A 20009-nucleotide genomic window follows, 5' to 3' on the forward strand; every position below is an offset into this window, starting at 1 on the left:
CCTAATTGGTATTGCTGCCCTGTCCATTTCACTGGTCTGTGTGGCAGCTCTCTGTTCCGTGTCACTGGTGAAAACCACTGCCACTTACCCTCCCTCCAGGTCACCACTAGAATGTAGAACAGAGCTAGCTCATCCACCTGCTTCCACAACCACCAGATAGTTCTGGCTCTCCTCTTCAGAGTCGTGTCCCATGTTTGTGTCTAAAAGCCTCATCTCAAAGCTTCCATAAAAATGATGAATGCATCCAGGCTATGCAGGCAACACATTCAAGTCAACGTGATCTGACTTCCTGAGAGACTGAAAGTGTTGGAAGAACACGAGCAAGGCTCCTTGCCTATTCAAAGTTCTATGCCAAATGGGTGGTGCCCTCAGGAGTCAAAAGCACAACACTTTCTCTCCCACACAGAAAATCACCTTGGAGGGGAAATGTTGGGGATGGTCAGCTAGGAGCCTGAGATAATCCTGAACCCAGATACTGAAAGGTTGGGATAGATCCTGTTTTGACCCATGATCATCTGGCTGTGGGCCAGAAACATAATGTACCACAAACAAGTTGAAAAAAATGATTTTAAAATGGGAAAACCTTTTTTAAAAAGGAAAGAAAAAGAGTCTGAAAAAGTAAAGTTTAATTTAAAAAATCATGTACATAAAACAGCTACTGATTCATCTTAAGCTCTCCCACTGGGTCTTTCACAGGCAAGTCAGTTTCCCACTGAGTCCAAACCTCCTAAAGATGCACCCACAGTGGACAGAGAGCCAGCCCCTTTTGAACAGGTGAACAACAGCAACTGCTATTCGGGCTTGAACTGACATCCAGGACCTGAGTGACTAAGCAGCAAGGCTAGCTTCCTGGGTGGTTCAGAAGGCCAGTTTCTTCATGAGCAGGTACACTCTGGAGTCCACTTCAAATCCATGCAGGTTGTTGGCATCACCCTGCAGCCTCATGAGCAGGCCCCCATAGGACACGTAGGCAGAGCTGAAACAGAAGACACAGTCCCGTCAGTCTGAGTGCCAGAGCAAAAACTACTCAGCTACTCTCCATGCCAGCCTAAGAAAAAAAGGCACCCTTCTAGAGTTCAGTCATTAGGAACCAAATTTCAGACAAAGATGATGCCACAGATATGTGCAAGGCAGTGTTTTTTATATCAGAAAGGTGGAAAATACTCCATGCCCAGAATAAGGTAAATGGTCAAATCAATAAGATACATCCATTTACTGGAATGTTACACAGCTATAAAAATGTTTAGGAATTAAAAAAAAAAAAAAGTTTAGGAAAAGCTTTAAATTGACATGAGGAAACATGTTTTACATAACATTAAGCAAATGAAACAGAACAAAACATTGTAATAAATAACATGATCTCAGAGAAAAAAGTACATAGGGAAAAAACCTAGAACATTCAAGAATGTTTACGTAGAAGATTCCCTCTGGTTATAGAATTATAGGTGACTTTTTTCCTTCTTCATATTACTTTTCTGCTTTTCAAATTTCTTGCAAAGGGCACATATTGTTTTAATAAGGTTTTAAAGAAAAGGAAAAAATAGTTGGGCAGAGAAACCAAAGAACTAGGGATTGGATTGCAGAGTAGCAAAACACACACACACACACAAACAAAAAAGCCTAGCAGTTTAATCACTTATGCTGCATTTAGTTCTTGGAGAAGTAACATTCCTTGGCATTTCACTCAGCAAGATTAACAGTTTCTCATTTAGATCACAGGCCTTAAGATCCTGACAGAGGGCAAACTGAGCAGCCTACATTTCGGACTGAAACTGTTCCCAAAACAGTTCCTTTCTGGGTCCCGCTAGGTCTGAGGTGCTTGAAGAAAGAAATCCAGGGAGCCTGAGGATGGTCCAGATTTTCAAAGCATAGCCCAAATTCTCACAAAATGAGGAGGGAAAGGGCTCTCACAAGACCGCGGAACTTACAGGCGTGTTGCTGCTTCAGTAGAAGTTTCGTCTCCCTCAATCCTGTACACTTTCCCATACATGACATACTCAAATTGGTCAGCCCTGTGGAACAACAGGGGCAGTTATTCTTAAATACAGTTAACAAAAGTAAGAGGCCCTTTAAAAACAATGGTAACTAGTAACTATGTGCCAGCATCATAACACCAGGTACTTTCTAAACGTGATGTCATTCAATCCTCACAGCAACCTGTGAACTAGGTATGACCATCACTGGTACTGATGAGAAAAAACTAAGGTTGAAGGAAGTTAAGGTTATTCAACAAATAAGTGGTAGAGCTGAGATGTGAACCGAGTGGGCGTCCGAAGCCTTTCCATCACACTAAACTCCCTCCCAAGACACAAGGCCCACAGAGCCTAGGTCATTCAGTGCTCATTTCCTCCACTATCAAAAAGCGACAACTCACACTGTAATCACTGCCTTGGATAAACGCCTGGATGTCTGGATTCTCAAGTGCTGCAGTTTCCTTAAGCTAACACAGAGTCTGCTGATAATCATTTATTTCATGAATTAAGTAAGGGTCTTTCTATACGCCTATCTACTTAGTCCTCAGGCACATTTCAGGTGCTCCCTTTTCCACCCCCTCACCTGGAAGGCCTATCATCTGTGGGGTTGTATTCACCATCATCCAGAGTACCATCTTCATATAAGGTACTGGCTATGACCAACCGGAACTTGTCACCTGAAATAACAGCGGTATCAGAGGGTGAAGAACAACTGAGATGGCAAAAAGCCTCCTGCTGTTTGTGTTCAATACTTACCCAAGTCTACAGGGTAAATCTGAATGTTTACATCAAGGATGAGGTCCATCTTGAAAGATTCACTCTCACAATGCAGCCGAGACACTGGAGGGGAAGAGTGGCAGAAGTTAATTGCCTGTGGCCCAGAGCAGACCCTACAGGGCAGGGCAGACAGGTACTTCAGGGGACTGGATGCAATAGAATACTCAGTCTAATGCAGTCTGTATCCACTGGCCTCTCATCTGCTCTCACAGAAGTGCAGGCTCAATCAGAATCACACGTGCAGGAAGGAAAGGGGAGACAACCTGTGGCCAGTGGACAGAATCCACAGAAAAGAATCAAACATCCTCTGGCAATAAATAATATCCAGGTTCTAGACCAACCTAGGTGATTAAGAAACAACCTGATTTGGGGCAAGGTATTCATTCATCCTAAGGTTTCCTATTCCTGTGTCAGGTGCTGTGCTAAGGGGATTGATTATCAAGATGTGTAAGAACTGGTGTTTGTCCCGAAGAACATATCAGTGTTCGGGCAAAGGAAGAGACACCCAGGTCAATTATTGATAAATGACAGAAGAAAGAGGTGTATACCAAGCAGTCAACTCTTAAACTCTGAGAGGATTTTACAAACAGCTAAAGACTCTGAGGAATGGGATGTGAAGTCGGATTATTCACTGCACAACCTTGGGTGGGCTGCTTAGCCTCTCAGAGCAAAATGGGTAAGACACCGCCTACTCTTGGAAGAGAATGTGAGACAAAGTGTGTGTGAAGTGTACAGTACAGCGCCTACTCCAGAGTGGGGAGCGATTAGAAAAGATGCCTGGAGTCCACCAGCACCAGGAGAAAAGGCCACCCAGGCAGCGAGCACAGCTTGTGTGAAACCAGGGAGAGCTCGGGAGTCTCCGTTTTCTTATCTATAAAATTATTTCTCGAGAGAGGTCCCCACACCAGGACTGGCCGGTAGGGAAAGGCCACGCGAAAGTGGGTGGACAAGCGGCCTACGGGCGTGTACCCGAGGAGATTAGCCCCTTCCCCGAAACCGCCCCTCCAAACCTTGCTTACCTCGGTCAAACTTTTTGCCTTCCGGGTCAATGTCTTTTACATCAAAAATATCCTCAAACAGGATGCCCGCCATGGTGAGGGGGCCACGAGAGTAGTAGAGGGACTGAGCGCGCGACCACGACGACTAGGGGTAGCGCACCCCCTTGCGTGGAGGAAAAGAGAGGCGCTAAGAAGACTCCGCGCTGGAACGGCCGCAGCAAAGGAATAGAATAACGCATGCGCACAGACGAGCTGTAACGCAGCCACTTCCGCTGCCTAGCTCTCAGGGCTTCTTAACTTCCGCCCCGAATGATGGTTTCCCAGAGGTTGCAGAATTGAGGGCTGGTTTCGGGTCCAGAAAACCCCGCCCCGGGCGGCGACACGATGGGTCCCACCTCCGACCGAGGTGGCGTCGCGTCCGGCTCTCTCCCGAGGCTCTACTGCGCCCTCTTCAGAAGCCGGGTCTGGAAGGCTGGAATGCTCAAGGGGCCTGCCCCAGCCAGGGACCTTGATCCTTGGCCCAGAGAAGCCCGGCCCGAGCCCTACCCTGCCGGTCTGCATGCCCGCCGAGGGCACGTCTGCACGGAAAGCGAGGGGAGCAGCACCCCGCCCCAAGGGCGCTGGCCCGACTGGGCGCAAAACCCAGCCCTTCCAGCGGGCACCCAGGCCGGCCCGGGCCGGCTCGTCCCAGCTGGATGTCACCTGAGCCGGGTCCCTCCAGTTTGGGAACTTGCCATGATGTCACCATGGGGAAGAGGAAAGCCTGCACCGTGCCCTTCCCTGCTCTCTTCTCTCACACCGCCCCTTCAGCAGGACATTAACCCCAAACCCACTGCCCTCCTCGAGCCCTGCCCCTTAAAGCTCTGTTTTCCGCTACCCCGGTCCTCTCCTTCTAGGAAAGCTCTACGTGCTTCTTCATCCAGGCACTACCCTGTCGTACAGATGCCACCTCTTTCTTTACATTGCCCCTTCCTCTAGGGTGCCAGCTCTCACATCGGCCCCCTCCTGGGCACTGCTCCCTTACCCGGGAGCCCCCTGCGACCTCCCGCGCGCCCCTTCACCCCGGCGCTGCCTCCTCCTGCACACTGCCTGTTTCCTGGGCACTGGCCTCTCCTGACACTCTCCCTGACGCTGCTCATACACCAGTGCTCACCCCCTCTGCTCTGTCCTCCGGACCCTCATAGAGAACGCAGAGCCCCAGCAGGCCGTGTTCCCTCATGGCTGATAGACGTCAGCACCTACTCCGGTTTCTCTTTGGGCCCTGCCAGGGAGAAGCGACCTCTGTCCCCACCACGCCCGCCTCCCAGGCACCTAGACCTCCCTTCCCTCGGGCCTCACCCATTCCCGTTCCCTCCCCATCTCCACCCCAACCCCCGCACTACCCGAAGGCCAGGTGGCTCAAAGTGCACCTCCTTGGGGGTGCCCCTGGGGGACCCGCAAAGAAGGGAAGGAGAAAGGAAGGGGATGAGAGAGACCGAGGGTCCTAGTTCCAAGCCACCCCCGTTTCTGGGTCTAGCGACTCCCTCCGAGTTCCCCACTAGTTGTTTTTCATCCCCCAGCAGAGCACAGGGACCTTTCCTGGCCAGTCAGCCGTTGGCCCCTCCAGAGAAGCAAGAGAGGGGACCGCCGCTGAGGAACTGGGACCGAAATCTGATTTAGACGGCTCGGCAGCCCACCGCCCCAGGCCCTACCGAGCCCCGGCCTGTCCAGCCCCTCCCGACCCGGCGCGCAGAGCCGCAGCCGTGGTCCGGCCCCTCCACGTGCCAGCGGACCCGCCCCCGCCCTGGCCCGGGACGCCCCTCTCGGCCACCGGCCTCCACCGAGTGGGGTCGCGGGCTCGCGCGTTGCCCGCGCCCCCTGCCGCCTCTCCAGAGCCCGGGAGGCGGCCCCTACGCGGACCCCGGCCAGGCAAGGCCCGCTCCCTCGGAGGGGCCGGCGGGCGGAGCAGCGCGGAGGGCACCGCCCTCGGCCCGCCCGCCTAGGAGGGGACGCGAGCGGGAGGCTGTGCCAGCGGCGCCCGCCCGGGGCCCGCCGCACTCTGCACTCGGCCGCCCGGGCTGCGGGGACGGGACAGCTGTGGGCGCGGGCTCCGCGGGCCGGGAATCGAGCCGGGCCAGAGCCCGAGCCGCGGCGGGAGGCCAGAGGGCTGTGAGCGGAGATGGCGGCGGCGGCGGCGGGGCCGGCGGCGGAGGAAGGGATGGAGCCGCGGGCGCTGCAGTACGAGCAGACCCTGGTAAGTGAAGCCAGCAGAACCCTGAGGAATGTGCTCCCAGACCGCTGCTCCCAGTTACCTGTGGAAGCGACGAGGTCTGGGGGGCCTAACCTAACCCCGTCCCGCCCTCTGACTTGGGGAAACTGAGAGCCTGAAGGGCTAAAAGGTGGGAAGCTGCACGCAGGTCTCTGGCTGAGACTGGGGGCCTGCACAGGACAAGGACTTCAGGTGCTTGTCCTAGTTGTCCTTCCCTCTACTCCCCCCCAGCAACGTTTTCCTTGCTCCTCCCCACCACCACCTGGGGTCAGGGCTCAGCACCCCACTACCCCTTCCCAGCACTACTCACACCCTTGAACATTCTCTCTCTCCGCTGTATCTCCACCATCCAAAGACGTTCTTTCTGTCTCTACTTTGTGCATGGCACGTGCTAGAAAGATGATCAGACCCAAACCCATCCCTGGCCCTTACCGCTGGAGTGGCTGGCAACCCAGCATGGGTAGGAATCCTTCAGTTGATTCTTTGGGGAAAAAAAGGTTACCTGCTACCCTGGGGGACAGGAGCTTTACAGGAGGATGGGTCAAGCAGGAATGGGTGTGGGAGTTGGGCCTTTTGTCCAGGCTGACTCTGGGTGTCCAGCCCCTACCCACCCCAGGGCGGGCCCTCAACATCATTAGAAGCAGGGGTCCTGGGGGTCTGAGCTGACTCACAGCCACCACTGTAACTTCAGTGTTTGAGAAACCTTTTGCCTCTGCTTGTCACTGGGGTGGGGGACCCAAACTCTAGGGAAGGGAGTGGGTCCTGTAGCTCGTTTCTATCAGTGTGGGCTGGAATTTGCCCAGGAAGGAGGCAGGGAAGGTACTTCTCCAGGAGGAGGGGGCCTGGGCTGTATCGGAGGCAGGGAGGTGCCCAGTTATAAGAGTGACTGGATGAAACAGGATGACAGGGAGAGGTGGCAGGGTTGGGGTGAAGCAAGGGGAGAGGGGTAAGCCTTTGCACAGCCTGGGATGTGTCTGCCAGTCTGCATGGGCCAAGAATGGGGCATTGGTCAGGGTAGCCGGGCACCAGCCACGTCTCCTTGCCTGGTCTCTATCGCATCTCTGGAACAGAGTTCTCAGGGTCAGGCTCTCTCCTGGGCACTCCCTGCTCCAGCCTCTCCCCCTGGTCCTTCTGATCCCTTTGTCTTTCTCTCACACACTCACCCTCCCCTCCTATGCTGTCCGCCTCTTATACTCTATTCTCTCTCTTCTCCTCCTCCCTTCTTACCCTCTAGTCTCCTTTCTCTTCTGTGCCCCCTCCCAGACTCCCCCACCCACCCACCTCTTTCTCCTCTCTGGTTCCCTCTCCTCCTTTTCCTGCTCTCTATCACTCTCTCTCTCTGTGTATCTCTATCTTTCCCTCCCTCCACTCTCCCCTCCAAGCCCCAACAGGAGCCCTTTGTGTCCCGAAGCTCTGCGGGTGGCAGCCGGAATCTACTCCTCCCCACCCCCCAAACACTCGCCCAGCTTGGCAGGTCTAGCCACTGCTCGGCCACTCTCCCATCCCATCACCCCAGCATCCACAGTCACAGCCAAGCCATCAGCTTCTGCTGTCCCCTAACCCACCACGGGTCTCAGGGCAGCTCCAGAGTGGGGCTGAGGTCACCAAGTACTCTCTACCCACCCAGAGAGACTTTCCACTCCCAGCTGAGCTGACAGGCTGGGGTGGGAGTGGAGAATGGGGACAAGGGGATTAGGGTGGGTGGGAGGGGTGCAGCTGAGTCGGTCACAGGCCAGAGGCCCAGCAGGAACGTGATAAGGATTGGGGCCCCGCCTGTTCCTAGGCCCAGCTCAGCTGCCCCCAGTTCCATGAGGCCCTTATTGTTACCCATGTGCCCTTGACCATCCTCTATTCTCTGACCTTCCCTCCTCCCACTTGCACACTGCTTTAGGTTTTTCCATCTTTTCCTTCTCTGGGGCTTTCCCTCCCACTCCTCCTCTTTTGCTCCCCGCCTCCCCAGGCTTGTGAGAAGAGGACCGATTATTTTGCCACCCCCAGAGCTGTGTCCCTGTACCTTGGCTGTCCCCATCACTCCAGCCAGAACAGCCCCCACAATCCACAGTGTGCATTGTTCCCACACCCCAGGCCAAAGTGGGAAACATGGGTTTAAAAAGGGGTACATAATGTGGGGGCTGGGAGAAGGGGAGTTGAGGCCCCAGGAGCCTTCCCTGCCTCCCCACTCTGCCCATGTCTAACCCCTATCTCCCCTATTACTCAGATGTACGGGCGTTATACTCAGGACCTTGGGGCCTTTGCCAAAGAGGAAGCTGCTCGGATCCGCCTGGGAGGGCCCGAACCCTGGCGGGGTCCACCTTCCCCTCGGGCTCCCCCAGAGCTCCTGGAGTATGGACAGAGCCGTTGCGCCCGATGCCGCAGTGAGACCTGGGTTGGGGCAGGGGACTTGGCCGAGCTGTGCTGAAGGGGACAGAGGCCGCTCAAGCTGCCCGGGAGGGGAGGGGCGGGGGTGGACAGGGGTAGGTATGCTTTGGTGCCAGCGTCCCTTTCTTCCCTCGCCTACTCCCAGTCTGTACCGTACACTGCCATAAGTTCCTAGTGTCCAGGGTTGGTGAAGACTGGATCTTCCTAGTCCTGCTGGGGCTCCTCATGGCCCTGGTCAGCTGGGCCATGGACTACGCCATCGCTGCCTGTCTGCAGGGTGAGGACGAGGGCTGGTGGGGAAGGGCGGGGGAGAACAAGCCTGCTTTCTCCATGCCGCACTTGTCCACTGACCACTTCCCCTGGCCGGCCTGACCGCCCTGTCTTCAGGCGTAATCACTGCCACTCCCATAGGCCACAACTTCTTGCCGCCCTATCCAGCTGACCCTATCACCTACAGTGATCTTTGTCTCAGTGAATGCCCTCTAACCCCCTCCCTACCCTTTGTTCCCCTGGCTCTGTGCAGTACTCCCTAGAACAGCTGGTCACACAACTGTGTCCAGCGGCCAGGCAGGGACTGGGTGTGTGCACCAGGGTGCCAATGATATGTCCTCTCTCCACAGCTCAGCAGTGGATGTCCCGGGGCTTGAACACTAACCTGTTACTCCAGTATCTGGCCTGGGTCACCTACCCCGTCGTCCTCATCACTTTCTCTGCCGGATTCACACAGATCCTGGCTCCTCAGGCTGTCGGTACAATAGGAGAGAAAGAGAGGGCGGAGATGGGCCTCCTGAAACAGGCACATCCAGTGACTCTCCTAGGATTGTTCACCCCCCACCCCAGGGTCTGGCATCCCGGAGATGAAGACCATCTTGCGGGGAGTGGTGCTGAAGGAATACCTCACGCTCAAGACCTTCGTAGCTAAGGTCATCGGGCTGACTTGTGCCCTTGGCAGTGGGATGCCCCTTGGCAAAGAGGTCAGTGCAGATTGGGGAATGAAGGAGTTCCTCCCAGGGGAGGACGAAGCCTGGCCAACATCAGGGTGTGCCCCAGCCCCACTCACCACCTGCCTCTACCTCCCAGGGCCCTTTTGTGCATATCGCAAGCATGTGTGCCGCCCTTCTCAGCAAGTTCCTCTCGCTGTTTGGGGGCATCTACGAGGTGAGGGGGACGTTGGGGGAAGGTTTAGGGGTGGGGTGGACCGCTGAGCCCACGCTAATGCCGACTCCCCTTCCCACTACTCTTCGCCAGAATGAATCCCGGAACACAGAGATGCTGGCTGCCGCCTGTGCCGTGGGGGTGGGCTGCTGCTTTGCGGCTCCCATTGGAGGTGGGCAGAGAGGGTCAGCCCCAGCCCGGCCCTTGGGTCAGAGGCCATGGGCCAGGCCCAGGCCTCAAGGGCGGCCTCCCTGCCCCCACCCCCGCAGGTGTGCTATTCAGCATTGAGGTCACCTCCACCTTCTTTGCGGTGCGCAACTACTGGCGGGGCTTCTTTGCCGCCACCTTCAGCGCCTTCATCTTCCGGGTCTTGGCTGTCTGGAACCGTGATGAAGGTGGGGCAGCATGGTTCGGGAGGCGAGCCCTGAAATGGTTCAGATGAGGTGGGGCCCTCCGAGGCTACACCCACCTCCCTCTGCTGCTCCACTTCCCTTCAGAGACCATCACAGCTCTGTTCAAAACCCGGTTCCGGCTTGACTTCCCCTTCGACCTCCAGGAGCTGCCAGCCTTTGCTGTTATTGGGTGAGGAGCTGAAGGAGCTGAGGTGTGGGAGAGGAGGAGGTGAGAGAAGGAAGACCTCCTTTTCGAGGGTGCTTCTTCTCTCTCTCCAGTATCGCCAGTGGCTTCGGGGGAGCACTCTTTGTCTACCTGAACCGGAAGATTGTCCAGGTGATGCGGAAGCAGAAGACCATCAACCGTTTCCTCATGAAGAAGTGAGTTGATTCTTCTTTGGGTTGTATGAGGGTCATTCCCTTGGTGCGGGGAGGGGAGGCGTAGTAACAAGTGAGAAGCAAATAGTGGCCCAGTCAAAAACGGGCAGTCCCTGGAGGAAATTGTCCAATGTTTTCCAGACTGAACATTTTGACTTTCATTTAAATTACCTAAAATTGCCACTTTTGAATTTTTAGTCAGTGGCAGAGGGCATTTTGGATCAAAGACTAAGGCTTCCTGTAGGCCTTTGAGTTGGCCCAGATGGCAGTGCCCCCTGAAGAATGTTTGAGTCTTAGTTCTTCCTCCTGCTCTCGCAGTTGAGACCCCAGGGATTGGGAGCTGGGAGACTTGAGACATGATTTCTCTTGGGACTGACACGCTTCAGGGAAAGGGCAACCTGCTCCCTTGGCACCTTCATGAGTAACCCTAGCTTTCCCCAACAACACCTTCACTCTTAAGTCACCACAGAGAGACAGAGACAGAAACTTGAGGGTAAAGGGTGGAGTCACAGCTTTAGAGGTGCCCACAGAGGGCTGGGGGGATGGATTCTCCGCTGCTGCTCCTACTTAGGGAGTGAGGAGCCGAAAGAAAGACATTAGATGGCCTGGATGGCCGTCACCTCAGGGCCATTGTATCATGAGCGGCAAAGGGGGCCTTTTCTCAGAACTGTGTGCTTTAATGTAAGAGCCAAGGCTCTGCTGTGACCTTAGCTATAAGGTATGTGAGGGCACCCAAGCCTATCACCAGCCTGAGGTTGGTATTTGATGCTGTGAAACCTACATCTCTTAGACGCCTTCTCTTCCCGGCTCTGGTGACTCTACTCATCTCTACTCTGACCTTCCCCCCTGGCTTTGGACAGTTCATGGCTGGACAGGTAACCCCAGGCTGAACAGGCACATGTACCTTTTCTTGGGATGTATCCCTTTGAAAGCCAATAGCCCTTGCTTGCCTATGGGCCCCTTCCCTTTCCATCCTGTCTCCCCAGACTGAGGCACCCTATTCACCTACAGCTCTCACAGAAAGAGACACTGGTCACCCTGTTTGACAACCGGACGTGGGTCCGCCAGGGTCTGATGGAGGAACTAGAGCCACCTGGAACCTCACAGGCCTGGAACCCACCACGGGCCAACGTCTTCCTCACCCTGGTCATCTTCATTCTCATGAAGGTGGGGCTCCTTACATATGTATAGCCAACACAGGCTTAGTAGGTATCAGGCACTGCTCTAAGCACTTTCCGTATATTAACCCCTTTAAGCCTCACAGCAATGCTATGAGAAAGGTACTACTGGTACCCTTGCGTTAGAGGTGGAAAGTCAGGCACAAAGAGGTTAAAAGTAACTGGCCCAAAAGTCACACAGCTAGATAGCAAAGTGAGGAGCTGAACCTAAGCCAACTTGTTCCAAAGTCCTCCTTTTCCTCACCTCTGGGGGATTCTGAGATAACTGGGACATTTGTGTCTGACTGATAAGCAAGGTAGGCTTCTGGGGTGGAGCTGGGGGCTGCCTGGGGCCAGGTGGTGCCTCTACCTATTTGAACGACCTCCTGCCTGCAGTTCTGGATGTCTGCACTGGCTACCACCATCCCAGTGCCCTGTGGGGCCTTCATGCCGGTGTTTGTCATTGGTGAGTCCTCAGCTGCCTGTTCCAACCTGCACCCTCTGGCCACCCCTTGGCCGTCCCCTCTCTGCCTGGGAGCGGGTTTGGTCCAGCCCCAGCCCCAACCCCCACCCCTGCAGGGTAGTCCCCTGCACTGAATGACCCACCGGCCCCTTCCCCCACCCTCTGACCCTCTTTCTTCCTAGTGTCCCTGCCCTCCCCCTCCACTACCTGTTTCTCTTCCCACCCCCTTCCCTGAAGGAGCAGCATTTGGGCGTCTGGTGGGCGAAAGCATGGCTGCTTGGTTCCCTGACGGCATCCACACAGACAGCAGCACTTACAGGATTGTTCCTGGAGGCTATGCAGTGGTGGGTGAGTACTCCAGGCGTCTATCCGTCTTGGAAAACCCCTGTGGCTGAGCCATAGGGCCTGAGGCTCTGGCGCCCCCTGCTGGCAGAAACCAGGCTTCCCTCAGACGCACAGGCCCACTCCCCAGGATTGCACAGGGCAGCCCTGAGGGTCCTGCCCAGAGTTGAGGGGTGGGGGGTTCATCTGGGGCCTGGGCACCCTGAGGAGACTGAAAGTGGCTGTCCCCAGGGGCGGCTGCGCTGGCAGGAGCAGTGACGCACACTGTGTCCACGGCCGTGATTGTGTTCGAGCTCACAGGCCAGATCGCCCACATCCTGCCTGTTATGATCGCCGTCATTCTGGCCAATGCCGTTGCCCAGAGCCTACAGCCCTCACTCTATGACAGCATCATCCGAATCAAGAAGCTGCCTTACCTGCCTGAGCTGGGCTGGGGCCGCCACCAGTACGGAGGGCTGGGTGACGAGGGGGGTGCGGGTGAGGGGCAGAAGGCATCCTGGGACTCTGTCACACACACCTCCAGCAAGTGAGGCTGGGAGACCAGCCACCCTGCTGCCTCCTGGCCAACACCGCCCTTGTCCACTCCATGGGGAACTATGACTGACCCACCTAATCAGAACGAGGGCAGAGGGTGCTCCTGGGTCCTTCACCCTTGTCCCCATAAGCTCTGGGGCCTTCCCTGTAGCCCTGGGATGGTAGTACTCCTGGCTGCCCTCCCCATACTGACCACAAAGAGAGTGCCTCTCTCGGCCCTCAGGCAGTACCGGGTGCGAGTGGAGGACATCATGGTGCGGGACGTTCCCCACGTGGCACTCAGCTGCACCTTCCGGGACCTGCGGCTGGCACTACACAGGACCAAGGGCCGCATGCTGGCCCTAGTAGAGTCCCCTGGTGAGCCAGGAGGGGTACCAGGAATGAGGGTCATCTCCCAGTGTTGCTGCTCAGGAAGGGGGAGGGGCGGGAGCTCAGGACCAGACTCCTTGGTTCCAAAGGCAGTAAGCCAGCAAACCCAGCCAGGATTTCCCTTGGGTATGTGGGCTGTATCCAAGGCCCCCCACTGGGTGCAAGAGAAGGCCAGTGGGTAGGAGGGCCTCTCCCCGGCTCCTGAGTCCTCCCACCTGTTCTCTCCAGAGTCCATGATCCTCCTGGGGTCCATCGAGCGCTCGCAAGTGGTGGCATTGCTGGGGGCACAGCTGAGCCCAGCCCGCCGGCGGCGGTACATGCAAGAGCATCGAGCTGCCCAGACCTCCTCACCCTCCGATCAGGAGAGTCCCCCCAGCCCTGAGACCTCTGTCCGCTTCCAGGTGAGGGGGAAGGCGTCATGGCAGGGCCACCCAGACTTCGTAAATGCCATCGTGTAGACTGTATGAGAGGGTGGCGACACAGAGGTGGTCAGGGACCACAGGCTCCCCAACCCCTTCCCGCCTATGCAGGTGAACACAGAGGACCAGGGCTTCCCTGCAGGCCGGAGCGAGACTCACAAGCCCCTGAAGCCTGCTCTCAAGAGGAGCCCCAGCAACACTGTGAATGTCAAGGAGAGCCCCACAGGTGAGCCCACCGGCTAGCAGGATGGAGCCAGAGACCGGCCCCAGAGACCCACAAGGTCCCTGCCCAGATGCACCAGACTAGCAGCAGGATGCCTCTCCCCTGCCCTCCTCACCTCTCCTGGTCCTCTCCAGCAAAGATGGCACTGCCCTCAGGGCCTTGTGTTTGGGAACACAGGGAACATGGAGCAGGCTGGCATCGCCCTCAGAAGCCTCTTCTGTGGCAGTCCACCCGCCGAGCCCGCCTCAGAGGTGAGTGGTCGGAGCCTCTCCATCTGGCACTTTCTCTCCATCTCTCTCTGACCCTGAGACCACCTCTCCATTAGTGTGCAGTGCCTGCCTCCATCCTCCCTGCCCTTCTGTCCTCCTGGATGTCAGCAGTCCCTGCGGTATGCCCTTCCTCCCAGCCCCACCACTTTCCCTCACCTCCCTCCTCCCTATAACATCAAGTCCTCTTCTTTCTGGTTTGGCTCTAACAAAGTTGGAGATGTCGGGGAAATGTGACAAGCGCAAGCTGAAGCGGGTCCGAATCTCCTTGGCGGTAAGTGCTCCCTTTCCTCCTGTGGCTCCTCCGGAGCAGGAGACAGGGAGGGCCAGGCTGTAGGTGGGGCAAGCTTCCCTGTGCTGGGGAGAGACACTCCCTTCCCCCAGCCCCCAAACTGTCAACATTCCTTCCTCTCTCCTAGAGCGACTCAGACCTGGAAGGCGAGATGACCCCTGAGGAGGTAAGGTGTGACTGGACTCTAGACTCTGTTTCTTCCTGGCTGTGTTCAGTCATCATCTTGGCTGCTGTCCCCGTGGGAGGGGCTGTGTGGTAGGAAAAGAGGCAGGTTTCAGGGAGCTGAGAGCAGCTGTTGGCACCTCCCTAACCCTTCTAGTCTTGTCCCCTCAGATTCTGGAGTGGGAAGAGCAGCAACTAGATGAACCTGTCAACTTCAGTGACTGCAAAATTGACCCTGCACCCTTCCAGCTGGTGGAGCGGACCTCTTTGCACAAGGTAGGGCCAGAGGCCTAGGGCTACCTGGGCCCTCAGGAGCACAGGGTGGGGATCTAAGTCCTCCTACAAACTTGGACTCAAGCCAGCGACAGGAAAAAGAGACAGCAGAGAGTGGGCTCTGTGCTGACATGTTTTTCAGACACATCGCTTCAAATGTTGGGAGGCCAAGAGCCAGGGCCCCTTAGCCCCTTCCTGTCTATGGTAGAGCCAGGCATCATTTTTTCTGTGCTCAGCCTTGCCCGCGGGAACTCTGCACCAAAACAGCAACAAAGACAGGGCTGGAGCTGAGTGGAAGCCAGAAGGCCTCTGACCCTCTAGGGTCAGAGTGAGGCAGGAGGCTGCCAGCGCCTGAGGAGGCTAATACACTCACAAAGGGAAAAAATGGATGAGAAACAGGCAGAAGAGAATCTAATAAACAAGTGAACAAACATCCAAGTAGGACTGGGGACACTGCAGAGAAGAGATAAACAAAGATGAGAAGTGCCTAGCAGGGGGCTTGGAATGTCAGACCCCAGAAAGTCTGACTTAATGTAGGCCAGAGGAAAACTGGCAGGGACACAGGAAGATAGCTAAGCAGAAGGGCAAAACAGCCTGCAGAAAACCAGAGTGCAGACAGGTTGATGGGTGAGGCTGATGCTCGTGGAGGGCAGGGGTTCTCTTTGCAGGACTACCTCAGGCTCCCCAGGGTGAAGTGGCCAGCATCACTGGGCATCTTCCAGCCTCTCAGGGAAGGCAGGGAGCACAGGTACACCAGCAGGCTGCTCAGGCAGACACCAGGAGAGTTTAGCTAAATTGTTGACAGATTTAACGTGCAAGCCTCTGAGGCACAGGGGATGAGAAGGAACACTCCCAAGGTCTGCAGCTTGGACAGCTAGCTTAGACGCCAGCTTTGCCCAAGAGCCAGCCTAGCCAGCCAGCCAGACAAGGAGGGCAGGAAGAACAGGGGACAAAAACAAAAAAGCAAAAGGTAATAAAGGAACTTATAAGCCTTTGGGTAAAGACCCCAGATCAAAATTGCCATGCAATTGCAAGGAAAAAAGAAGATAGGCCTGTGAATAATACATCTGGTTTTTATTTAAAGCCTTTCTTCCTAAGACCTCTAAAGCTTTTCCATCATCTTACTTAATCTTCGAACATCGCACAATGATAGTGAAAATGCTGACATTTTTTAGTGCCAGCTACGTGGCCAGGCAGTGGGCTAAGTTCTTCACATGTTCAATGTTCACAACCACGCTGTAAGATGGATATTGTGATAGTCTAGTTTTTACGAGGACATTGAAATTCAGACAGGTTAAGCAGTTTGTTCAAGTCACACACCTAGTGGAGAAGGAAATGGCAACCCACTCCAGTATTCTTGCCTGGAGAATCCCAGGGACAGAGGAGCCTGGTGGGCTGCCGTCTGTGGGGTTGCACAGAGTCAGACACGACTGACGCGACTTAGCAGCGGCGGCGGCGGCACACACCTAAGTAAGTAGCAGAACTAGGCCTGAACTAGGCCTGGAGCCCAAAAGCCTGTGGATTTAACCATATTTATACATGGAGAAACTGAGGCAGTGAGTAGGTCACTTGCCCAAGTCAGTAAAGCAGTCAGGCCCAAGGGCAGATTTCCCAGCCCTACTTCCAGGATTCTTTCAGAAGGCCACCCTGTCCCTCTCCCTGTCAATTCACTGTTCCTAAGCCTAAGAAGTACAGGCCTTTTAGTGAGCTCCCTGGTGTCTAATTAAATTAAAATGAAAAGGAACAAGTAGATGTTTGTTACAAATTTAAAAATCAGAGGAAGAAAAGAAGCCTTTGAGGAACCAACCAACAAAAGTACAAAGAACTGAAAGTGATAAGAACATAAAAATGAGAATTCAAACTGCCCTTTTAGGCCTGAGGAATCAGTAAGTAGTCCAATGAAGTGCAGGAAGAGAATATTCAGAAGGGAGCGGAATACATGGAAGACTAGTTAGGAACCTGTGCAAATGGACATCTCATACCAGTGGAGTACCTTGTTCATTCAGGGCCACCTGCAAAGCACCAGTGGGTAGAGGGGAGGAGCTAGAGTGCCAACAAGAGGCCAGCGGGCTGAACCTGAATCCTACCGTATTGTAGCCAGCTTTTTAACCCTGTCACATTTCTTAGCCTCTCTGTGCTTCACTTTCCTTAACTATAAAATGGGATCATTGTACCTACATAATAGGGTTTTCTGAGGATTAAAGTTAATAACATGTAAAGCACTTATGGACTTCCCTGGTGGCTCAGATGGTAAAGTGTCTGTCTACAATGTGAGAGACCTGGGTTCAATCCCTGGGTTGGGAAGATTCCCTGGAGAAGGAAATGGCAACCCACTCCAGTACTTCTTGCCTTGAAAATCCCATGGACGGAGGAGCTTGGTGCAGGCTACTATCCATGGGGTCGCAAAGAGTCGGGCACGACTTATATCAGTGCCTAGCACATAGTAAGTATTCAATATCCTTTCGGAATTACTGCTGCTACTTACACTGAGAAACAACCAATAGGAGACTTTAAAAGATGGTGTCATGAGGGAAGGGTTGAGTGTGGCAGAAATGGATGTTCTCAGAAAAGGATGAGTGATCATGTGAGACTTGAAGCTGGGGTGCCTGATGGCATCTGAGACTGGAAAGACCGGCTGAGGCGGGTTTGGGAAGGGTCTTATGAGCCATTCTGGGGAGTCTGGGGTCTAACTCAAGTTTGGGAAAGCTCTTAGGATAGCAGAGCCAACATGGGGGGAAAGGAGGCAGAAAGCAGAACCCATTACAATGTGGCAGCCCTATCCTGGTGACGATGCTAAGGGAGTTTGGGAGAACCACCAGGATGTTCAGAAAGTCAATCCGTAAGGCTTAGTTGGACAAGTGTTTTGCAAATCTAAAAAGCATATTGTCTGCCAGAAGCTCACTCTGATTAGAATTGTGGAGAACTGAAAATCAAGGCGAACTATTTAATAGGATCCTTGGGAGATGAAAAGGATTATTAAACCATAAGAAGGCAAGACTAAAGGATTACTGAAACAGGAAATCTTATAATGTTTCCCTCCAAAGGCAGATGATGAAATTAAAGATAACTTGTAGCACACAGGATTCAGGTTAGATAGGAGGAGGAACTTGCTAACTAACCACAGGACAATTATGACAAGGGCATGGAAGGAGCACAGGAGAGCGTATTCTAAAACTGAACTTCTAGCTCCCTTTATGATTACTGTCATGCCTCAGATGGAGAAAGTTAGGAAAGTCCTGGAAGTCCTTTTTTAAAGAATTTAGCAACATTTTTAAATTGTTAAGATGATTACAATGAGTTCTGAGTAACTGGTACTCTAGAATCTGGGTTATTAGTGCCCATTTTGACTCAAATGTTAAGCCAAAAGGCTTACAAGTAAACTCAGAACAGTGCGATAAATGATAGGCCAAAAATTCCAGGAACTGCTGAATCAGTAGAGTGTTTTTCAAGACATCTGGCCTGAGAAAATCCACTTAGGGCATGAGGCGAACTGCCTGACAATTTCTGAACCCTTGTTGATTACATTAGAAGGCCTGGGGGGAGGGCCCAAAGCAAGAAAAACATGGGGAGGATGGGTGTAACTGTTGTCCCCCTGGACTGCAAACTACATCTCAGAAGGAGCCGGGATGCTAGCTGGGCTAGCAGAAAAGGCAAAGTGTATGAGAGATGTAGGTGCTGCAGGCCAAATTTAGAGAGGTAGCAAAGCTGGCCAGCCCCGCAAGGGCCCACAGCAAGCATGTCAGCCACAGAAGTGAGTTAGAGGTGGAGGATTCAGGGCCAGTACCCCTAGGGGGAGTGGGGTGTGTGTGGAACTTGGGTCCACGACTAATTGGACAGCGGCATAGGACGACAGGGGCTGTGCTTCCTCCTGCATAGTGTGACGAGAAGTTGCCTGGGGCTGCAAGGCTACTTCTTACTGATGACCTTCAGCAAGTCACTTCAGCTCTGAGCCTCATGCTCCTCGCCTATAGAATGGGTACCATACTTACTTCTCAGGACACTACCGAAATTAAATGCCTATATAGGAAAAACCTAGCCCAGTGCCCGGCCAGTCATCTAATGTGGTATTTCAACAGTTGTTCTCTGTCCTCCTTTCTAACATGGAATAAAGAAGCCTTCCCCTGTTCCTTCCCCCATCAACGTAAGCAACATAAACATTCCCACTATCAAGTTTCTGAGGCTTGGTTACAGAAACGTTCTCATTATTGTTGTTTTTCCTCTGGTGGTCCTGTCCCCTTCCCCTCACCATCCATGACACCCCTTCTAGTGCCCACTGCCACCTTGTTCTGGGTCCCTCTGGCCTGTAATGTACAGCTGTCCCGTCACATATCAAGTCCAGTGTGTTCTATCCCCACCCTGCAGACTCACACCATCTTCTCACTGCTGGGAGTAGACCATGCGTATGTCACCAGTATTGGCAGACTCATTGGAATTGTCACCCTGAAGGAGGTGAGATGATGATGGCCATCAAAGCCACTTCCACAAAGGCTCAGAGGCTTCTCTCTAGCCCACCTGGGGAAGCACTGGGGAGGCATCTGAGTAGGGAGCCCCGAGCCCACACGTCTGACCCTCTTACCCTTCCAGCTCCGGAAGGCTATCGAGGGCTCTGTCACAGCGCAGGGCGTGAAAGTCCGGCCGCCCCTCGCCAGCTTCCGAGACAGTGCCACCAGTAGCAGTGACACAGAGACCACCGAGGTGCATGCACTCTGGGGGCCTCGCTCCCGCCACGGCCTCCCCCGGGAGGGCAGCCCTTCTGACAGCGATGACAAGTGCCAGTGATCCCCTCAGGTGTGACCCGGGATAGCAGTGGCCGTGGCTGTCGGCCCAGATCTTGTGGCTTTCCTGTTCTCTCCACCATGGGAACACAGGAGCTCCAGCCTCGCTTCCAGACCTGGGGTGCTAGCTTCTCCCAACTCATCCTACCTGAAATCTGAGCCAGTGCCCACCTGCAGCAAGTGTTCCCAGGGCAGGAAGGTCAACACCGGCCTGGCCAGAAGGGGGTGGGTTCGCTTGACCCCTGCTCCCTCTTTGAGAGGGAAGGGGTAGAACTAAGATGGGTTTATACTGGAACCTACAATGACCAGATGTATATAGAGATTTACAAAGATTTTTATATTAATTTAATAAAACAAATTCTTAAATAGAACAAAATAAACACCTAATGAGCCACTTATATATAGAATGTCTGTGCCCTTCGGCTCTGTTCTTA

The 20009-nt window shown here is 54.2% G+C and overlaps 3 protein-coding genes and 1 long non-coding RNA gene across 9 annotated transcripts; 2 read left to right on the forward strand and 2 right to left on the reverse strand.

Annotated features, from left to right (window-relative positions):
• Positions 1 to 609: 609 nt before the first annotated feature.
• POLR2H (RNA polymerase II, I and III subunit H) lies at positions 610 to 5061 on the reverse strand. The gene is made up of 5 exons (XM_006056716.3): positions 3770 to 5061; positions 2730 to 2813; positions 2557 to 2650; positions 1929 to 2012; positions 610 to 976 (listed from the first exon to the last, which is right to left on the reverse strand). The coding sequence occupies exons 1-5, from the start codon at positions 3840 to 3842 to the stop codon at positions 859 to 861; spliced, it is 453 nt and encodes a 150-aa protein (XP_006056778.1). The 5' UTR covers positions 3843 to 5061; the 3' UTR covers positions 610 to 858.
• LOC123465624 (translation initiation factor IF-2-like) lies at positions 4133 to 5900 on the forward strand. The gene is made up of 3 exons (XM_045165190.1): positions 4133 to 4468; positions 4727 to 4893; positions 5408 to 5900. Exons 1-3 carry the CDS (start codon positions 4133 to 4135, stop codon positions 5898 to 5900), a joined length of 996 nt encoding a protein of 331 aa, XP_045021125.1.
• Positions 5842 to 19979, forward strand: CLCN2 (chloride voltage-gated channel 2). 6 transcript variants are annotated; one of them, XM_025287332.3, is made up of 24 exons: positions 5842 to 5981; positions 8215 to 8371; positions 8521 to 8652; positions 8996 to 9124; positions 9216 to 9349; positions 9456 to 9533; positions 9624 to 9702; positions 9800 to 9925; positions 10028 to 10112; positions 10202 to 10303; positions 11091 to 11175; positions 11312 to 11467; positions 11854 to 11923; positions 12158 to 12268; positions 12494 to 12707; positions 13020 to 13153; positions 13394 to 13566; positions 13696 to 13810; positions 13985 to 14058; positions 14288 to 14347; positions 14493 to 14531; positions 14699 to 14803; positions 19163 to 19249; positions 19385 to 19979. In XM_025287332.3, exons 1-24 carry the CDS (start codon positions 5907 to 5909, stop codon positions 19577 to 19579), a joined length of 2715 nt encoding a protein of 904 aa, XP_025143117.3. In that variant the 5' UTR covers positions 5842 to 5906; the 3' UTR covers positions 19580 to 19979. The 6 variants fall into 6 exon arrangements, 4 of the variants coding, with proteins under 4 accessions (XP_025143117.3, XP_025143119.3, XP_025143118.3 ...); XR_003109830.3 differs by lacking the exons at positions 19163 to 19249; positions 19385 to 19979 and having other exon boundaries at positions 13942 to 14058; positions 14699 to 14802; XR_003109820.3 differs by lacking the exons at positions 19163 to 19249; positions 19385 to 19979 and having other exon boundaries at positions 13942 to 14347; positions 14699 to 14748.
• LOC123465866 lies at positions 8526 to 9867 on the reverse strand. Its single transcript, XR_006641156.1, has 3 exons — positions 9436 to 9867; positions 9031 to 9118; positions 8526 to 8665 (listed from the first exon to the last, which is right to left on the reverse strand). It is a non-coding gene; the product is annotated as an uncharacterized LOC123465866 (long non-coding RNA).
• Positions 19980 to 20009: the final 30 nt, after the last annotated feature.

Source organism: Bubalus bubalis, chromosome 1, assembly GCF_019923935.1.
Source record: "Bubalus bubalis isolate 160015118507 breed Murrah chromosome 1, NDDB_SH_1, whole genome shotgun sequence".
Lineage (NCBI taxonomy): Eukaryota > Metazoa > Chordata > Mammalia > Artiodactyla > Bovidae > Bubalus > Bubalus bubalis.